The 18,806-nt window shown below is 48.5% G+C and overlaps 2 protein-coding genes across 6 annotated transcripts in view; both read right to left on the minus strand.

The window, feature by feature from the left end:
• The window catches only part of ATF6 (activating transcription factor 6), a 73,091-nt gene extending 64,829 nt beyond the window's left edge, over positions 1 to 8,262 (minus strand). For both annotated transcript variants that reach the window (XM_042819048.1, XM_042819047.1), the window contains exons 1-7: positions 8,172 to 8,262; positions 7,971 to 8,047; positions 6,464 to 6,560; positions 6,060 to 6,154; positions 5,424 to 5,553; positions 5,062 to 5,268; positions 2,390 to 2,610 (exon numbers count right to left, since the gene is read on the minus strand). In XM_042819048.1, coding sequence (XP_042674982.1) covers positions 2,390 to 2,610; positions 5,062 to 5,268; positions 5,424 to 5,553; positions 6,060 to 6,154; positions 6,464 to 6,560; positions 7,971 to 8,047; positions 8,172 to 8,241 — 897 coding nt within the window. In that variant the 5' untranslated portion in view covers positions 8,242 to 8,262. The remainder of the gene's footprint in view (positions 1 to 2,389; positions 2,611 to 5,061; positions 5,269 to 5,423; positions 5,554 to 6,059; positions 6,155 to 6,463; positions 6,561 to 7,970; positions 8,048 to 8,171) is intronic.
• A 133-nt stretch (positions 8,263 to 8,395) lies between these two features.
• Positions 8,396 to 17,203, minus strand: LOC122160794 (P-selectin-like). Of its 4 annotated transcripts, none has more exons than XM_042819682.1 (16): positions 17,195 to 17,203; positions 16,726 to 16,823; positions 14,821 to 15,204; positions 14,642 to 14,749; positions 14,297 to 14,479; positions 12,529 to 12,714; positions 12,226 to 12,411; positions 11,903 to 12,088; positions 11,127 to 11,312; positions 10,807 to 10,992; positions 10,493 to 10,678; positions 9,853 to 10,038; positions 9,607 to 9,729; positions 9,179 to 9,209; positions 8,780 to 8,871; positions 8,396 to 8,665 (listed from the first exon to the last, which is right to left on the minus strand). In XM_042819682.1, exons 2-15 carry the CDS (start codon positions 16,781 to 16,783, stop codon positions 8,817 to 8,819), a joined length of 2,244 nt encoding a protein of 747 aa, XP_042675616.1. In that variant the 5' UTR covers positions 16,784 to 16,823; positions 17,195 to 17,203; the 3' UTR covers positions 8,396 to 8,665; positions 8,780 to 8,816. The 4 variants fall into 4 exon arrangements, with proteins under 4 accessions (XP_042675616.1, XP_042675615.1, XP_042675617.1 ...); XM_042819681.1 differs by lacking the exon at positions 17,195 to 17,203 and adding an exon at positions 16,944 to 17,013; XM_042819683.1 differs by lacking the exon at positions 17,195 to 17,203 and adding an exon at positions 16,897 to 16,977.
• Positions 17,204 to 18,806: the final 1,603 nt, after the last annotated feature.

The following is an 18,806-nucleotide window of genomic DNA, read 5'->3' on the forward strand; positions in this document are numbered from 1 at the left end:
TTTCTTTTTATCCTGCAACATCTGCTTAGATTAGCAAACAAGAACATGTGTTAGAGAGCTCATATGACAGCTACATCTGTGCAGCTCTGAACACCACATATGGTGTCTACAGCAGTTGCAAGATGTTTTAACTCCATTGATGCTGCCTGTATCCGGGAACATTTGTTCTTCTTCAAAGTGTTGTTTCACAATATGTATCAAAGAGCAGCTGCAGCTGTTTTTTTTATGCTTTGGTAAATGTAGGTAAGACCAGTATTTAGGCTGACACCAAGTCTTAAAATTGCCTCCTTAGAACTTCTTTAGGTGGAAATACCCACACAACCATCATATAAAACACAGCCAACCATTACCCAGGCTATACACTTGACTATGGACTGTCACAGACATAGATATGAAGTGTAATGACAATTAGGAGCTTTTGTCAATTAAACCTCATTTTTAACACAGTGGCAAGATGCCATACTCATTGTGGTTACAGGGAGCCACAAATCTAATGAGTGCTGACAGAGTTCTTCAGCTTGGCTTTTTATATCTAGCTATTATTATTTAATAATGTCCTCTAACTGACCTTCTGCTGCCTTTTGAAAATTAACAATTAAGTTTCCACTGCAGTGTGGCTTCTGACTTAAGTAATTTTTTCTTAATTAAAAAAATGCAGCTCAGACACAAACATAACAAATGGAAAAAATTTACCATCAAGTGTGACCAACAATTCTGAGCTGGTAGGAAATTGTACAAAAATTCCCTTTCAAAGAAGGCACATGCCTCAGTGAGAATCAGTGTCCTGCACTGAAACTTCCGGTGGCCAAGGTGGCACGTCAGGCAGAACAAATGGTACACAGTTATGTAGAAGAAAATGAGGCAAGTGTGCAAGAGGAAACTCAAACAAACTGCATGATGAGAAGGTGCTGCAACCCATATCACCACTTTGTCAAGTTAAGCTGTAACAATGGCTTTGCTCAAATTTATGCCAAGTCCTTTGATGAGTCTGAGTCCACTACAGAGGCTCACTGACATGAAGAACAGGACTCTCAACAGCAAATATCTGAAACACTAATACAAAGATGACAAACATAGCAGAGCTCTCTCAGTTAAAGGAGAGAAGATATCAGTGCTCAAAAATATGTAAGAGTGTCTGAAAAACAATCCTGCAAGTTTAAATTAAACCTGTAAGACAATCTGAAAATACTAATGCAGTTCTCTTGCACAATTACACAAATCTAATTGTTTTGGTCCAGCACAGCCAATGTGCCTGTTACTGCACAGTATCTTTTCACCTAGACAGGTATGCTTTCCAGCAAGAAAACTATGTAAGGGTTCGACTGTTCAAGAATAAACCCCTAGAAGAAGTTCTGCTTCATAAGCAAAGATGGAACTCCTTTTCCAGAAGATTTGGATCCAAGGTCTAACTGAAGTTCCAAATTTAGAAGAGAACAGCCTTAGGCAGAAAAGAAAACACCTGAAGAACCTGTGCCCTATTTGCATTAAAACTGGGAACAATGCTTGTTTCTGTGCATGAGAACAGTTCTTGATAGCAGAAATAGGCCATTTGGGATGGAAATTCTTTTGCAAAGCGTGACACTGCTGAAGAAAGGGTAGAAGAATAAGTCTGAGCTACTAAATAATTAATGCATTGGAAAGTTATCCAACCAGTTTGACACTTCCACTCTGTTCTGCATTAATGCCAAATGAACACACAGCTAATAGTCAGCACGGCTAACTTACCTTACCTTAGTACAGCAATGCTAATTTGTGCCTGTTGAGAACAGGGGTTAAAGACTTCAAACATTAAGTATTCCATATCACACCTTATTAAGTTTCAGCTATTTAAGGTCGCTCCAGTTTTATTTGTCCCATGTCCTTCGGAATTTCGTAAAGAACAACTTCCTCAACATTCACATTTGTTGATTTCTTCACTTTAGAGGCAAAAAATTAATTGCCTTAATAACAGCTCTCACAAAAGTTATTTCAGAAAGAGAGGCAGAACAGATGGTGAGTGAGTGTCCTTAGGAAATACTAATGACTGAGCACCTCTGCCAGAAGCCACACTGAACTGCTGCCAGCTGAACAGCACTGTGAAACTTATGATCCTTGCCAGGTAAGTGGGTCACAATACTGCAAAATTCCCTGCGGATGGACACTGCTTTCACCCCCACACTGAGATGCTATAGGGCATAGCTCACAGTAATTGTGCCTGGGACACTACAGCAAAGAACACCACCCTGAGAGTCTAAATAAGAAGCTTCAGTATCCTCACCCAAACGCACCTTCCTTCAACAAAAAACCATGAAGTGCCCTGGGGGTCGTACAACATTCGGTACGCAGGTAACTGAAAGCTGGTTAATGCCAAACTTTGATTATTGGCTATCATCACACAACCAGTACTTACATCCAGCCCCACTGCCGGTGTGGTGCTCTGGAGCAAGGGTTTAGCCACTGTGATTTTGCCATTTGCTGAGCCATTCGCAGCAGTCGCAGGCAGCGCGCTCACGGTGTGATTGTGCAGCTGCGTGGTCCCTCCTGTGACAGCAATGACTGGCTGGGAGGCAGGCAGCACCCCAGAAGCCTGCAGCTGTACCACTGCAGGCTGGGGAAGCACCACTGATTGACCTAGAACACAAGAACAAACATGAGTGCTCAGCGTATGACGTGACATGGATTTGTATATGATCCGTTTATAGGGCAACAGTGTTACAGCTGGTAGGAAGTCTTGCTCCCCTGATCCATGCTACTCATCTTCAGCATTAGTACACTCCACAGGGGAAAAGAAAAAAAGTCTCAAAATTAGTCTGCGTGGCTCTTAACCTTACCCTATCCTGCAAACCAAAACTACACCTACTAAAGAAATCCATTAAAATCAATCTCTCCCCCCAAAACCTAATGGCTTTTCAAATTTAATTGAAAAAAAAAAAAAAATTAAAAGAAATCAACTCTTTTTAGAAGCATTACTCGTTTCAGTACTGCTAATGCTTGAAACACACAAAGCAACTTTATCAAGGAACCTAACTAGTTCATCTTAATCCTTCTTCTCCCTTTTGTCCATCTCTATTTTACTGCTCTGTTCAGAGGAAATGTTACTACACAGAAGTGACTCATATTTAAAAAAAAAAAAAGACGAACAGGAAAGAACAAAGTTACAGTTTCAAAACACAAGCTAATGTCTCAACTCACACTAAGACAAGACCAAGTTGTTGGAAAAAAAAAAAAGTACTGCCATATATTAGAAACATTATGCACAGACTGAACAGAGCATAAAGAAAAACAAGCAGAAAAAATGAGGTAATTTCCAAAAGAGCTTTGAAATGGAATTAAGAACACTCACATCCAAGAAATTTCAGTCCAAGAACTACATTTAACTCAAGCAGGTGCTCGAGTAATATTTTCTTGCATGAAAGCACATGAACATCTCTTTAATCCTTTGTAACAAGATGACCTGGCTGCCTTTTAGAAGCAGCACATTCCAGCTGACATTCCAATCAATATGCACGACTCTGTACTACAACACTTAGCCAACTTTCTGGAAGATGAAGTCATTTACCTAGCAATCCAAGGTCTTATGTTTGAGGTGTAGGATTAGGTTTCCTTATTGCACAGACGATCTTAAAAGGCACAGTAAGCTTGCACTATCCTACTCAACAACTTCAAATGGTAAATTTGAGATACTTCCAACAATTTTTTTATACGTAGAACATGTGATGGTCTAACATTGTGCTTTCTTCTTCTAAGCTTTCATGGAAAGGCCTATAAAGGTATTGCTCTTCACACTCCTTGAAACTAATGGCACGTTTTAATCTGGCAGCTCCTGCCACGTGCAGAGAATTTTTAATAATGAAAAAAATCCCTATGGTTTTTGTGATAGAAATAGCACTAAAGAATTCTAAAGTGCACCGTCAAAGCAAATATGTTCTTTACCCCTACTGCCTCATAGAAGCTGCTCTCAGGGAAAAGAAGCTGTACCACTGTATTTATAACAAAAAAAATTTGTACCTCCAACATCCCTCATTCCAGATGGTATTTTATCAGCTGGAACATCAGACAGTAAGAATTAGGTCACGCTGACTGCGCTGACCTGTTTTGAGTAGACCATCAGCCTTAAGCATGTTGCAACAAATGTCAGCCTGTCCAGCCACGGCTTAGTTCCTTTGATGGCTGAGCAATTAGTAAGAAAGAAATTTTTCACTACTAAAATAATTTCTAGATACTTTCACTGAATGTATTTATCTCCTTTCCCTCCCAGCCATCAGCTGTGTAGTCAATTGCAAGAATCTGCAGCCATCAGGTGGTGAAAACAAGCAACTGCATCTGACTATTTCTGCAATGCAAGTAATGTTCCTGCTCTCTTGGCAGAAGAATAAATAATGCTCAGGATTCTGAAATGAAGACCCAGGCTTAAATAAACCAGTTACAGAGTAACAGGACGAATGAAAACATACAGATGGACAGGAAATCTGATCTTGTTATCATCAGCTTATAGTTTTAAGGAAGTACTCTAACTCCTAACACCACCCTCATAACTTTCAGCAGATTTTGTAACAGCTTATTTAATATTATTTAGTTATATAAAAAGCCATAAACTCATGTTTCACATGGGTGAAAATGGCTTACTCCTCCTTCCTATGTTTTCAAGTTTCATTCAGCCATCCTTACTGACTCTGTTGATCTTCCTTTGGATAAAACAGAGTACAACTGGATTAACCTTATGCATCACTTGGCAATCACAAGTAGAACAGAGCAAAAGATTCCTAGAGATCCATCCAGATCAGCAGCTTTATCTCCATGACTCCTAACGCTGAGGATAACCTCTTTTGTCTTCTATTCCACACAATGTTCAGGTACCTGATGTTTTTCACACAGTTACGTAAGAGAGAATTTAGGTTGTTTTCTTAGCATGAAGCTTTTTCAGCAAAGCATGCATCACTCTCCTCTTAATCCTACCCCTCCTGTTTCTTTTTTCCTACCCTTCCTGTTTCACCTGCCACACGTAACTTCAATCTAGAGACTATCCCAAACAGACATAGTGTTTATCCCCAGGATTTGGCTCCGTGATGACAATTCACCTACCTTTGGGAGGTGCTGGCTGGATGTTAACAACTGGCTGATGCTTTGGCAGTGGCACAAGTGTTGGAAGTGTCTGAATAATGATTGTTTTAGCTGGGATGCCAATGTTAGCCTGAGCCTCAGGTACAGCAGGCAAAAGAGGCTTTGGTTGTATTGATGGCCTAGACGCTGTCTGACCACATTTCTTCAGAGCCTTCACAGAATTATTCACTAGGAAAAGAAAGAGACTGAGTTGGATCAGAAATTCTGAAGTGAAAAATTTCAGTAGTGATAACGTGGCCTTTGGTATGTTTCACTGTCCATCTATATCTGTTAAAACTGATGCATCTATAGGTGTGGAATCTAAGTAACTCAATCTCTCGTACCGGACCGAGAAGTGACGCCAACAATCGGTTTCTTCTCTGCATCTCCTTCAGAGGACGCAGGGCTTCTGGAGCTCTTGCAGTAGAGGGAGATAGGAGACAGCTGGGAACTGCAGCTGAAATCCATATCATCCTGCAAACAGAAAGTAGATGAGACTACTACTTCAGAAATAGATAAAAGTGACTACAAGAAATTCAGAGTACAACTGTCTTTCATCACAGGTGTTGCTACTGAAGGAAACAGGAGAAACGCTTTCCTCTGCTATCTTATTCAGTGCCAAGTACCACTGACAACCAAAGCAGCACCACTCTATATCAGCAGAACAAAAGGGTGGAGAGACCAGCAACTGCTAGACTCAGACACCTTTAGAAGGTATTTTGTTTGGCAAACAGGCCAATAAACACAACTGAGGAAACAGAACTGAACATGCTTTTTTAGGAATGGATTACAGGACTAGAAGAAGGAAAACATAATTGAAGGAAAGTTGTTTTTGCAAGGGTTGAAAAAAAAATAAAAAAATTAGTTTCTTTTTATGCTATGAAGTTAACCAGATAGATAAATCAATAGGTTTTTTTTGCTTCTCTCAGCTGGGCCTGAATTAATCTTGCTATCTATGTTACATGGAGGTTTCTGCATACAGGCACATTCTGCACTGGAGAGTCCGCAGATGATGGAGAAGGGACTGAACAAGTTGAAGGGGCTGGTGATAAGGGCTCCGTCTTCACATTTGCATCTGCAAAAGATAAAGAATTTTTCTCTGTACAAGTTCTTTACAAGGGGAAATCAGTGAAGGACATCACTCTATACCAGCTATTTAATTCCCAAAGCAAGACACAGCAGAAAATTGTGAGATTAAAGATATTTAGATTGTAGGGCAGCTCCTACCAGCTGTACCCATGCTACAGAAACACAGCGTAACTTCTCACCACAGGACTAGATCAAATAGAGTCACAAAAATTACCAGTACCACAAAGCTGTAACAGCTCACCCTTGTGGAGCAGGATGGAATTGTCATACCCGCAAAATTTAGCTAGTAAGTTACCTGAATAAGAGTGGCTTGTAATATTCCAAAGGTCTGAGTCCCAGGACATCAAATCCAAGTCAAAATGAAAGTTACACAGATCATTTTCCTGAAATGACTGTTCAGAAAGAGAAACAAGAGAAGAAGGCAATATACAATGAGACCATCAGCTGTTACGTTCTCATTCTTATGTTTCTGGACAAGCAAAGGGACTATCACTTCAGTTGCCTTAAGAGGGACATTCTCAACTGGAATACATGAGATGAGGCTTCTTTTAAAGCCTGGAGCTGTAGGATAAGAGCATTTCTGTTCAAGAATACCATTGATTACCATTGTGTTGTCAGTCATTTGTAAAGCAAAAGTTCTAAGTGAAGTCACTGAACCACCTTGAATAAATTACAGGATAGGTGACTCGTTGCCATCACTCTCCTTCACCTTCATTGGAAGATTAATGCTCTTTCATCATCAGATCTCAAAGCACCTTGTAAACAAAAATAGTGTCAGCATCAGTTTAACGAGAGAATGAGAGACACAAGGAGTGATTTGCTCAGGAATATACTGACCATCTCAGAGATGAATCAGGCCTCTCTACACTTGAATAAACTGACATCACCACGTTCTAAAACCAGAGACACTGGCTCCACAATCCAACAGGAAAAAAAAAAAAAGGAAAATAAAGTCACCTCCTACACATCAGTTACTGTACAGCCCTTGAAACAACAGCCATCTTTTTGCTTCACATTTTTCTGTTGCTAAACCTCAGCTCTCTATCAAAATGTAACATTCCTATCAGTACTAGCACAAAAAACAGAGTGCTCTCTAACGCTGTACATACAGTTTATATAAATACACAGGTAGGATTTACTTGCTAAAACCTTTCCTGAAAACATATCTTCCTTTAAATTCTCAGCTTGCCTCATAAAGGGTAGTTCAGAAAGTCCACAGATCGCACAAAAATGGATATTTGCAGGCAAGGGTGAAGAAAAAGCTCATCAGAGCACACCAGGAAAAGGAATGAGCAGAAGCCACCGCTCAAGCTGTGCAGTAAGAGTCTCCCACGTGTAACTGATGCTAATATGCTGAAAAGCGATGGCTTGGCCTCAAACAATCCAGCAGTTCCCAAGTTTTCCCTAGTGCCTGTCCTACAACTCCTGTAGGAATGCTCATACTACCCGGGACTAATGTGAGATAGCACACAGGCTGTGTGTTAGGCCACAGCAGACAGAAGAAAGGCAGAAAGAGGCACAGAGAGTGGGAAATCCACGAGGCAAACGCCCCGGGACAGAGCCAGAAGGAGGTGTGACCATACAGCGAAAAGCACAGGGTTTAATTTAATGCGTTGGAGTCAAGGTTGAAGAGAAAACCCTCAAACAGACAAACGCGTGCCTTTAGACGCCACTGACAGTTCACGAAGGGACGGGCAGCCCCGCCCGGCCCGCAGGTGCCCGTGACGCCCTCCAGCCGTGGCCACACGGCCCCGCAGCGCCGCTCTCCCCTCGCCCCAGCGCCCCGGCCCGCCGGTACTCACGTCGGGCTCGTCCCTCGAGGCGCGCCGCGACTCCGCAGCACCGAGCAGCTCGCCCAGCTCCTCGCCCAGCACCGTCTCTGCGGGGAGATAGCGGCCTCAGCACCGGGTGCCGGCACCGGGTGCCGAGCAGGGAGCCGAGCTCCGCCCGGCCACGCGCCCATCCCGGATCCCCGGTCACCAACCCCTCCCGGTCGCTCTCACCCCAGTCGAGGCCGCCCCCCGCCGCGGGGAGCAGCCCCATGGGCTCCCACTCGGCCTTCGCCGCCGCCATCGCTTCCGGCTTCCTACTCCCGCACACGTATACTTCCGGCAGAAGCCCCGCCCCCTACGGCGGCCGCAGAAGGACATACTAGGCCCGCCCCAACGCGCTCCGCCCCCACGCTGTGACCACCTCCCATGGAGCACACGCGGACCTCGGTCGAGGGCAAAGGCGTTTATTGAGAGCCCGTTGGCACGGACCCGGCCCCAGCAGCAGGCCGGGGACGGGAGGGGAGCTACAGTCCGCTTTTCCACGTCCCTGCTGCTCTTTAGCGGCCTTGCCCACGCGTGGGTGTAGACTAGGGCAGGTACACAGCTCTGCCCTCCCAGCCCCCGAGTGCAGCTTCAGGCCAGCAGGCAGCGAGGGTCTGCAGGGCAAAGCGAAGTACAGTCAGGGCTCGGTGCTGGTGGGGACAGTGCTTCTGGCTCCGCTTTGCCTGCAGTGAGATAGGAGAAGTGACACAAGTGAGGTGGCTGGGCTTATGCTCCCTGAGTTTTCCATCCAGATAAGCCCATGTGCTGCCCAGAAGCAGTGGATTTTTCATGCACACCTTCCAATGTGCTGCAAGCACTGTGCTGGCATTCACCTTACAAGGTGGAGTCATAGGCTGCATTGGTGAAGATGCCTGGTGCCCCCAGGTCACTGGGAAAAAAACATGAAGAGTGTCAGCTGGGGGGGAAAAAAAGATAGGAAACATCATACTTGCATGAGAAAAGCACTCATGTCTTAGCCGTTTCCCCCCAGGGGCTGCACTCTGCAGAGACTCCTTGAAGAATCCTTGTATTCTGAAGCACACCAGTTGGCACAGCCTCATCAGCCCCTAGCTATGCTCCTACTGCTGTACAGGCAGCTTCACGCATGCAGGTAGAGGTGATGGTAGTAGGGAGGGGTCCACAATAATATCCACCTGTCTGCAGTTAGAGACACTCCTGCCAAGTACAAATCTTACCTGGTGGGGTTCAGGAGCTTCTTCTTCTCCTCTGAAAGCGGTGTTGAAGTGTCCATGGGGAGTGCAGATACAAAAGAAAGAGTCAGATCTTTTTAGTGAAGGTTTGAGAAGCAGCAGTAGGATTTGGCAAACCAAAACAAATTTGTCGTGCAACCCCATTCCATCTTATCCTGGAATAATTGCCTTTTGCCCCTTCAACAATGATGGCATTTTTCTGTTTCTGCCCCCAAGTTGTGGCTGATGCTCTCAGCAGGACCCAGGGCCAGGGAGATGCTGCTGGATTGGGCCAATCCACAGCACATAGCATGTGGAATGAGACAGTCACATCTATAAATTCTTTTGATCAACACTCTTCCCTTGGGGCTCTGTAACCACCTGGTCTGAGAGTCCCTAGCCAAAGCACCCCCTGGCTACAGGTGTTTCAGTACCTCTGTCGCTGAGCTGCTTGGCAAGCAAGGCGATGAGCGTTCCGGAAAGCACAAGGCCAATTGCTGCCAGGGCACTGGTGCTGGTGTAAACCAGAACTTGTTTCAAAAAAGCAGCAGAATCCTCTGAAAAAGGCCCACAAACACTCAGGTTGTTATCAAAGGAATTCCACAGGGACAAAGATGCCGGGTGCCTCCTCCAGCCTCAAGATGTACTGCAGGAGGCTGGGAAGTACAGCCACACCATACCTTCACAGACTGGGGGATGCCTGGTCCAGTTCCCTGTGGCTGAACACCTGAGCATCTCTGCTCCCATCTGGATAAATCCTTCTTTGCAGGAAAAGCTGCAAGTGGAGTTGAATGTGAAGTTCCCATGTGGATGAGAGCAGTTGAGGTAGCCATGGCTGGGGGCATCCAGCACTGGACAGCTGATCGCTGCAGGTAGAGCACAGCAGCAACACTGATGAGACAGAATTGTTGGCAATGGAATGAGGGCACAGGGGCTAGAGAGCCAGGGGACGAGCAGGGGATGAGCTGGGGTGCTCAGGGAAAAGGGATTCTGGGGAAAGCAATCTGCTAGCACAGAGCAGTGGGCAGTGTCCTGGCAGTTCTCAGAAGAACTGGAGATTTCAGAGAGTCTGCCTCCTCATGATGCTATGTATTCACTGTGTGTAGCCCTACTGGGGTCACAGAAAGTGTCAGGATAAAGGCAGCAATGGGGGCACCATCACTGCATCCTTACACAGCTCCATTCCACTTGCACCGCTTGAGTGCACAGGGCTCAGCTCCTCTATCTCCCAGAGGAGAGACTGGGGATATATCCTGGGGAAGGGGTAGCTCTTCATCAGGGTACACAGTCCAGGAGCAGATGTGACCACCACAGTTCTACCTTGGCATTGCGAGGTGTCCCCAGTCCAGGTTCCAGTGGCCATGCACTCACGGCTCTGTGGCCCAATCAGCTCAAATCCTGTCTGGCAGGAGAAGTCACAGATGGAGCCAAAGGTGAAGTTCTCATAGACATGGGAGCAGTTCAGCTCTCCATGCTCTGGAGCAGTAAGCAGTGAGCAGGTGATGGCTGAAAAGAAAAAGAAACACATCTCAAGCAGGAGCCAAGGAACAGCTAGGCTTCATCCTTGGGATGAGAGGCCCAAGAACATCCCAAGGTGAACTCCAGGTGAACGGCTCTTTTAGCAGCAGCTCTACCTTTGCACTGTGGGGTGTCCCCAGTCCAGGTCCCCATGGCTGTGCACTCATGGCTCACTGGCCCCATGAGCTCAAACCCTGGCAGGCAGGAGAAGTCACATGTGGAGCCAAAGGTGAAGTTTCCATGGATGTGGGAGCAGTTCAGCTCTCCATGCTCTGGAGCGCCAAGCACTGGGCAGGTGATGGCTACACGAAAAAGAAGCACACCTTAAGCAGGAGCCAAGTAATTGTGGGATTGAACTTTCGGGATCAAGAGAATAAAGAACATCCTAATGCCATCCCCATACCCGTTACACCCCAAACTCTAGCAGCAGCTCTACCTTTGCACTGTGGAGTGCTCTTGCTCCAGGTCCCCATAGCTGTGCACTCGCAGCTCTCTGGCCCTATGAGCTCAAACCCTGACTGGCAGGAAAAGTCACATATGGAGCCAAAGGTGAAGTTCCCGTGGAGATGTGAGCAGTTCAGCTCTCCATGCTTTGGAGCACTCAGCACTGGGCAGGTGACAGCTGCAAGGAGAGCAGGTCTCAGGGCAGATCCTGTTCATGCTAGCAGGAGCACATCTCCATGTCTGGAGATGGAGAACCCAGAAGTTCTGGGTCAATTCAGACTGTGCCTGCTAGGTGCAGGGGATGGTGTTCTGGTCTCAAGGAGTGTTAATGCCTGGACAGGGAAGTGTTGGCAGACCCAGTCCCTTGCTCTGCAGGGCTGTCATTGCCAACTCCTTGAGGTGGCCATTATGGACAGAGGATTTTCACTACTGGGACACGATGGCAGCACCTCAGTGATGTGCCAGCATGTGTCAGAGTATCAGGAGTGCACAGAACAGCACAACAGAGTTGGGAGCTGCCTTTTGGATGCAGGCATAGGGCAAGCTGGGGGCATGGCCCTCACCCCGAAAGCTCAGGGCTGATGCAATGCAGTGGTGCTGCAGGCACCAGTGCTGTCACCATTTGTGGAGGGGGACACTGGTGAGAATCATGGGCCTGTGTGTGCATGTGGTGTTGGGGCTGCTGAGTGACAACTGACAGGCTGAGGACAGCACAGGGCAGCCCTGTGGTAATATCAGTGACACTATGAGCTCTAGCAGCAGCTCTACCTTTGCAACGTGGAATGTCTCCAGTCCAGGTTCTTTTAGCCATACATTCACGGCTCTGCGGCCCCATCAGCACAAACCCTGGCTGGCAGGAGAAGGCACACGTGGAGCCAAAGGTGAAGTTTCCATGGATGTGGGAGCAGTTTACCTCTCCATATTCTGGAGCACTGAGCACTGAGCAGCTGATGGCTGAAAAGTAAAAGAAGCACATCTTAAGCAGGAGCCAGGGAGCTGCAAGGCTCAGCTGTTGGGATGAGAAGGCTAATGCAGCTGAGAACATCCCAGAGCCAATCTTAGGCCAGTGACATCTTTACCAGCAGCTCTACCTTTGCACTGTGGGGTGTCCCCAGTCCAGATTCCCATAGCTGTGCACTCATGGCTCACTGGCCCCATGAGCTCAAACCCTGGCAGGCAGGAGAAGTCACATGTGGAGCCAAAGGTGAAGTTTCCATGGATGTGGGAGCAGTGTAGCTCTCCATGGTCTGGAGCACTGAGTACTGGGCAGGTGACAGCTGCAGGGGGAAGAGGCACACTTCAAGCAGGAGCTGGGTTACTGTGGGTTTGAACTGCTGGAACTAAGAGGTTGAAGAAATCCTTATGTCATCCCAAAGCCCTAGCAGCATGTCTACCTTTGCAACGTGGAATGTCTCCAGTCCAGTTCCCCGTGGCCATGCACTCATGACTCTGTGACCCCATGAGCTCAAACCCTGGCTGGCAGGAGAAGTCACATATGGAGCCAAAAGCGAAGTTCCCATGAAGGTGGGAGCAGTTCAGCTCTGCATGCTCTGGAGCTCTGAGCTCTGGGCAGGTGATAGCTGCAAGAGAACAGGTCGTAGGGCAGGATTTGGGTGGAACTGAATGTAGGGATTAGTGTTTAATCCCAACCTAATAAACCCAAATTTAAGGTGGCAAGTCTTTGATCTTCCTTTCTTACTTCAATACCAGATGGCAAGCCTCACTTTCTTGGACACAGCAGTAGCACTGTTGGTACAGTGATTTTTGCTCCACATGAGAAGCAGTTGCTGCTGTACCAGGACCTGGTTTATCCCTGGCACACTCTGGATCACAGTTCCATGGCAGAAGACTATGAGCATCTTACACAGAGCCTGTTTCCCTACAGGATGCCCACCTCCCAACCCAGCACCCAGGCGCACTGGCTCTATCTTTGCCATAAGAGAGGGAGCCTGACCAGGCGCCCTCAGCTATGCACCACAGCCTCTCTAATCCTGTTCTCTCAAAGCCCTCCTGGCAGGAAAAGATGCACATGCAGTTGAAGGCAGAGGCTCCATGTGAGTGGGAGCAGTTGACACAGCGTCCTTTAGGATCCACCACTGCAGGACAGGTGATAGCTACAACCAGATGCAGGTAGAGCTGGTGAGGATGGGGTGAGCACAGCCATGTCATCCCATGTCCCTGTAGTGCCCTAGGGCATGTCCAACCCTGCTGCAGCCAGAGCCTGTGCTTGGTGTTGGAATAAACCAAATTGTCAATGCTCACTAACACAGCTTTGTTATCAGTTTTGGCAACCAAGTCAGCTGATTATTTGCAGAAAAGAAAAATCCATCATACATCAAGCAGGAAAAAACAGCTGTGCTCTGGAAAACAAGATGTGGGAACTTGGAAAGCCAGGGGCAGGAAAGGTCAGGGCAACTTGCTGTATGGTGCATGGGGGGACTTCCACAAAAATGACATCACATCAGCTGTTGGTGCCTGCTCCTTTATCTGCAAAAATCCCTGGGCCACTGGCCTGCCTAGCACTGCCTCACTAGGAGATTGCCTTGCAATTAGCGCTGCCAGTTTTAAAAGTGTGTGTACTGCTAGGGCTGTCCATACAGGAGATACCCCTTTGTGTCCTGTACCTGCTTCAGGTCTTGTCACATCCTTGTAACCACACATAGACCTGTTATACAGAGCAGATGGAGCAAGACTCCACATAAACCCCAAGCCAAAACAGCTCAATGCCTCTGGGACACCAGCAGCTACAAGCCCTCAAGATACCAACAGGAAGACTTTCTCTGCATAACACACCACAGCTCAGTTCTTTTGTGGCTTTCTCCCCACAGTGGTTTCCTGCCTGCCCTGTTCCACCCTAACGCACCGCCTCTTGCCCTTCTGCCCAACCCAGGCAGGGTGCACCCCTCCCCCAGCCATGTGACAGCTCCCATTTCTCTTCTTTAAGTCCTTCTGAAGCACCCAGCACCTTCCCAAGGAGCAGTCAGTGCCTCTAGCATGATGGAGGTACCAGGACATCAGCTGTACACCAACACAAACAGGGAGTGAGCATCTTCATGTGGGAAATTGCAAGGGTTTGCTTCATGTACACACCAGAATGCACTGTGGGAGTGATGCTGAGCATCAGTGCCATACTCGAGAGCCCCAGACCATGGCAGTGCCTACCTGTGCATGTGGGGGTCTCCGCCGACCACTGCCGATCAGCCAGGCACTGCAGCTCATCCGCACCTCGCCGTTCAAACCCTTCCGAGCACCAGAAGGTGCAGGTGGAGTTATATCTGAAGTCTCCAAACGGATGGCTGCAGTTCATGTATGCTGCTCTGGGTTCGAGTATGGGGCACTGCACAGCTAGGAGAGATGCAGCCACAGCCTGTCAGGAGCATGAGAGACCCATGCTCTTTGCTGGGGCTTCAGCTTTCCAACAAAAGAGGGGTATTTGGGGGATATACAGCCCCAAGCACCATCCAGGACAAGCACCTCAGTCCCAAGCAGAGCCTGCTGGGTACTCACCATTCTCACACTTGTCCCCTTCAAAGCCGGGGTGACACTCGCACTTGTAGCTCTGGATGACCTCCACACAGTCACCATGCAGGCCGCAGATCAGGGGCTGGCAGGAGACTGTGCACATTGACCATCATCAAGGGGTACCCGGTCCTGCTCCCAGCCCTCCCCGTGTTCTCAACACTCACCCTTGTAGCACAGTGCCTTCTTCTTCTTCTTCGTACAAGGCTCATCGTTCCACTTGCCTGCCTCTGATGACCGCTTGATGTAGATCTCCACGCAGTCCTGGTTGAACTTGCGGTTGTTGGGCTCTCCAGTGGCCCAGTTGGCCGCTTCCTTTGTCAGTGCTTTCTTGGTGCCCACCCAGGTCCAGATACCTCTCAGCTTGCGGATGCCAATCCAGTAGTATTTGCCATGATAGGGCAGGGTGCGATTGAGGTACTCAATCTCCTCCTTGTTCTGGATGGCCACCAGGTCGGTGAAGAACGTCTGGCAGTATGTCCTGGCATCGTCCCACTCATAGTCCTCCTCACTGTAATAGTATGTCCAGGCCCCCACCTGCATCACCACGCCTGCGGGAGAGGATGTGGTCTGGGATTGCTGCAGGAAGATAGTGCAGGTCTGGGAACAGGGTTGGGGGACCTGAGGCTGGTACCAGAGCCAAGAGCCACCAGCAACCAGAGGAAAAAAGTAGGGGAAGTGTGGATGAAAACAGTTCAAAGAGATGTGTAAGAATCTGGCATGGCAGAACAAGCCATGGTGGGGCAGAGGAGCAGCAGAGAAATGAGGAAGGTAGGAAAGAGCTGGGGCTCCCCTCACCATAAAGGTCTCCCAAAGAGTTCCTTAAAACACATTTCCTTCTACAAATGTAAAATTGCTCCACACGTGTGGTTTTGTTGTTTAGTTGTTTTCCCTACTTTATTTAATTTACAATTCTACAGGAGGGTCAGTTTTGCACAAGAAAGAAGACCAAGCATGCCCCCATGCCCAAAAGCATCCTCATGCCATACTGCATCCCCGATCCAGAGGTGGCCCAAAAAGCTGCAGAACACTGCATTGCAAAACACAGCCTTGCAGAAAGCAGTTCATGTCTTGGCCATGCCCACCAGGGAAGGCAAAGCCCAGATTAACTGGAACCCACGCCCAGAAGTGGAAGGCACTTTGATGAAATACTGCTTCTGTTTCCCACCACAACTTGATGTAATCAAGAAGTTTTTGCCACCAAAAAAATAAACCTTCCTTCTCCCTAAAGCAGGTATGCCCACAGCTGCAGAAAGCAGCCCAAAAGAAAGGTGGGGAGCAAAGTCACTCCAAGAAACAGGCCTGAGGTACCCTGTCACAGGAGGGCACATCTTACACTTTCATTGTGAAGGCAAAGGTCTAGGCATTGCAGATTAAATACAAATGCAGGGCTTCACAGATATAACTAGGGCTCTAGCTAGGCCAGTTATCATACATTTTCCTATGCAAAATCCCTACAGCTTGTCTGGTTTTCCTTGTGGAAGATCCAACTACCTGTTTCGTTAAACAAAACCAAGAAAAACGTGCTCTCCAAAAGCAGCCCAGCTTCTCAATTCCTAGGGCTACCAGGGCACAAACTTAGGGCAACTGCTGGGAGCCTGCCCTGGCCCCTACCACCTCTCCTAAGAATCCCAAAAAGGACCAGATCCCAGGAAAGACCAGGGAGCAAATCTACAGCCTACCTGTCATGCAGACACACTCCTGCCTCATTCTTCCAACTCATGCAGCCCACAGACAGCTCCCATGCCTCCTGCCCTGTGCAGCATGGCACAGTGCTCGCAGCACTCAAGGTGCATCTGTATTTTTGTTTTCCTTGCAGACCTAAATCTCAGTCTCCTCCTGACACTTCTACTTTTGCCTCTGCTCTTCTGCTGGTTTGCGAAAGGTCTTTTGTAAATGGACCCAGACCACACAGGATTTTTAGGACAGAGTACATTTCTCTCCCCCTGCAGTGCCAGTATACAAAGCAAAGATCCTGCAGGCACCAAAGCCAAGTGTCTGCTGGGCCCCCAAAATAACTCTGCTGCCCTTCTCCAGTTTCCCCTTCCCTCAGGGTCATGGTGGCACCTTACCACATGTGAAGACAGCGATGCCCAGGCAGCAGACGCCACAAGAGCCGAGAGCCCACATCCTCCAAGCGCAGTGCTGTCCCACAGTGGTGCCCTGTGTGCTGGGGAGAAGGGCATGAGCATACATCCTTGCCAACTGCAAGGTACCCACCCACAACCTTCCCTGCCCCCTACCCGAGCAGACCCCAGCTGTCCCCGCAGGAAGGAGCAGGCAGACCTACCACGGCGGTGCTGCAGGGTGCCTGCTGTGCCTGGCCCTTGCCCTGGGCAGGCAGCGCTACTCACGCTTCCTGCAAAGTCACAGAGCATCACTCCCTCCCCTCAGTTTCTTCCCCTCCTGACCCAGCCCTGCTGCCAGCCCGCATCCTGCCCAGCTGCGCTCCCCACTTCCAGGAACCTGCTGCCAGCTGGAGACTGAGACCCCAACGAGGGGCCAGCCTGGTGTGCGGCCACCCAGAGCCCTCCAACCCACCATGTCAGTGACAGCAGTGAAGAGAGGACAGAGCAGGATGAGGTGTGTGGACCTGCACCGGACAGAGCAGGAGTGTGGTGTGTGGCTCCCGGATACCACTCAAGACCAATTAGTTACACAATGTATTTTCCTGTTTCTGCTTTTTTAAATCTTTATGAGAAAGGTCCAAAAGTGGAACTGGGGATCTTCCCCCCATTAAATGTCCTTTATGAACATCTACTGATGCTTCAGGAAGGTGCACGCTGAGTACGGGTGTATCACCATATACCTATTTTTACACATATTCTACTTCTAAGTAGTATCATTTTCGCAAGGTTTTCTGCGGGAATTGCTCCGCTCACTTCCAGTTAAAGCCAAGGCAGAAGCCCTTTGGGTCACATGCACATTCCAGTTCCAGAGAAATAAGTAATGCTCCAGTGGGACTCATACAACACAAAAGGAGGAACCCATCTACAAAATCCATAACTCATTACAGTGCCTTTCTGCCTGGCCAATGTAAATGAAATTCTGTTCCCGTTCTTCGTCATCATCCTTGCAAAATGTTCTACTGCAATTCTCCCTCTTTCTGTACATGCAGTAATCCAGCAGCATTTGCTTTACCAGCTCCCGTGCTTGGGACAGGGAATGACATCCCAGTGGCAGAGAAGCTGAGGGGTGGCTGCTGGGCAGGGGGACACCTTGGGAAGCCATGGTCCCCTGAGAGGGATGAAGCTGCTGCTGCACTAGGACAGTCAGAGGGATGTTGCTGGATGCTCAGCCCCAGGGGAGGGCAAGAGGAAAATGGGCTGTGCCCCTGCTGGTTTCACTTCTGCTGGCACAGGGCACAGTGGGGCAGAACAACAGAAAAAAAATATTGCATTTTGTTGCTACAAATAGTCCCTGGTGTTGTAAAAGCAGAAGTGAACTGGCTGAGACCTGGAGGTGGCCACTGCAAGAGGAAGGACGCAGCCTTGAACCCAGGGGTGATGCTTTGCATGTAGAGGAGAAGGATACACATGGCAGAGGGGAAGGAGGATTGCAATCAGTTCTGCAGCTCTCCCAGGAGTTAGATAATCCGGGGGATAATCCTGTTTTGACTTGCTGGTGTTCCAGGGCCAGCTTCTGGGCAGGCGTCGGCACATGCTCCTCATAGGGATCCTGCAGGCTCCTCTGGCATCACGAGACTAGTGGGTTGCTCCCCTGCCACTTGGAAGGAGCCCCTCACCATGCACACTGCTCTTGTTTTTGGCAGAGGCCCCATCCCTGTGTGGTACAACCCTCTCCTCTCCTTGAGCAATATTCCCTGCAAACCGCAGAGGAACCGACTCACCCTGACGCAGCCTGCCTGGAGCAGCTGCCTCTGGTGATACCACAGGCACCTTCCTGGGCACCTCCTACTGTCCCCAGGGCATGGAGACATGGGGCATCCCCAAAGGGTGCAGTCATCGGGTGCAGCTCTGCTCCCTCCTTCCTCCCATGCCACCCCATTTCCAGTCCCTACACTGAGCCAGGATGCTTTGGAGGCACCTTTTGGGCACGGGCTGGGGATGGCTCCCTTTCCACAGTGCCACCATGGGGGTTTTTGTCCCCCAAATGGTCCCGAGCTTGGAAGTGCCTCTGAGTGCATCTCGCC

This window comes from Centrocercus urophasianus, unplaced genomic scaffold, assembly GCF_019232065.1.
Source record: "Centrocercus urophasianus isolate 14NV4802_14NV808 unplaced genomic scaffold, USGS_Curo_1.0 seq_18, whole genome shotgun sequence".
NCBI lineage: Eukaryota > Metazoa > Chordata > Aves > Galliformes > Phasianidae > Centrocercus > Centrocercus urophasianus.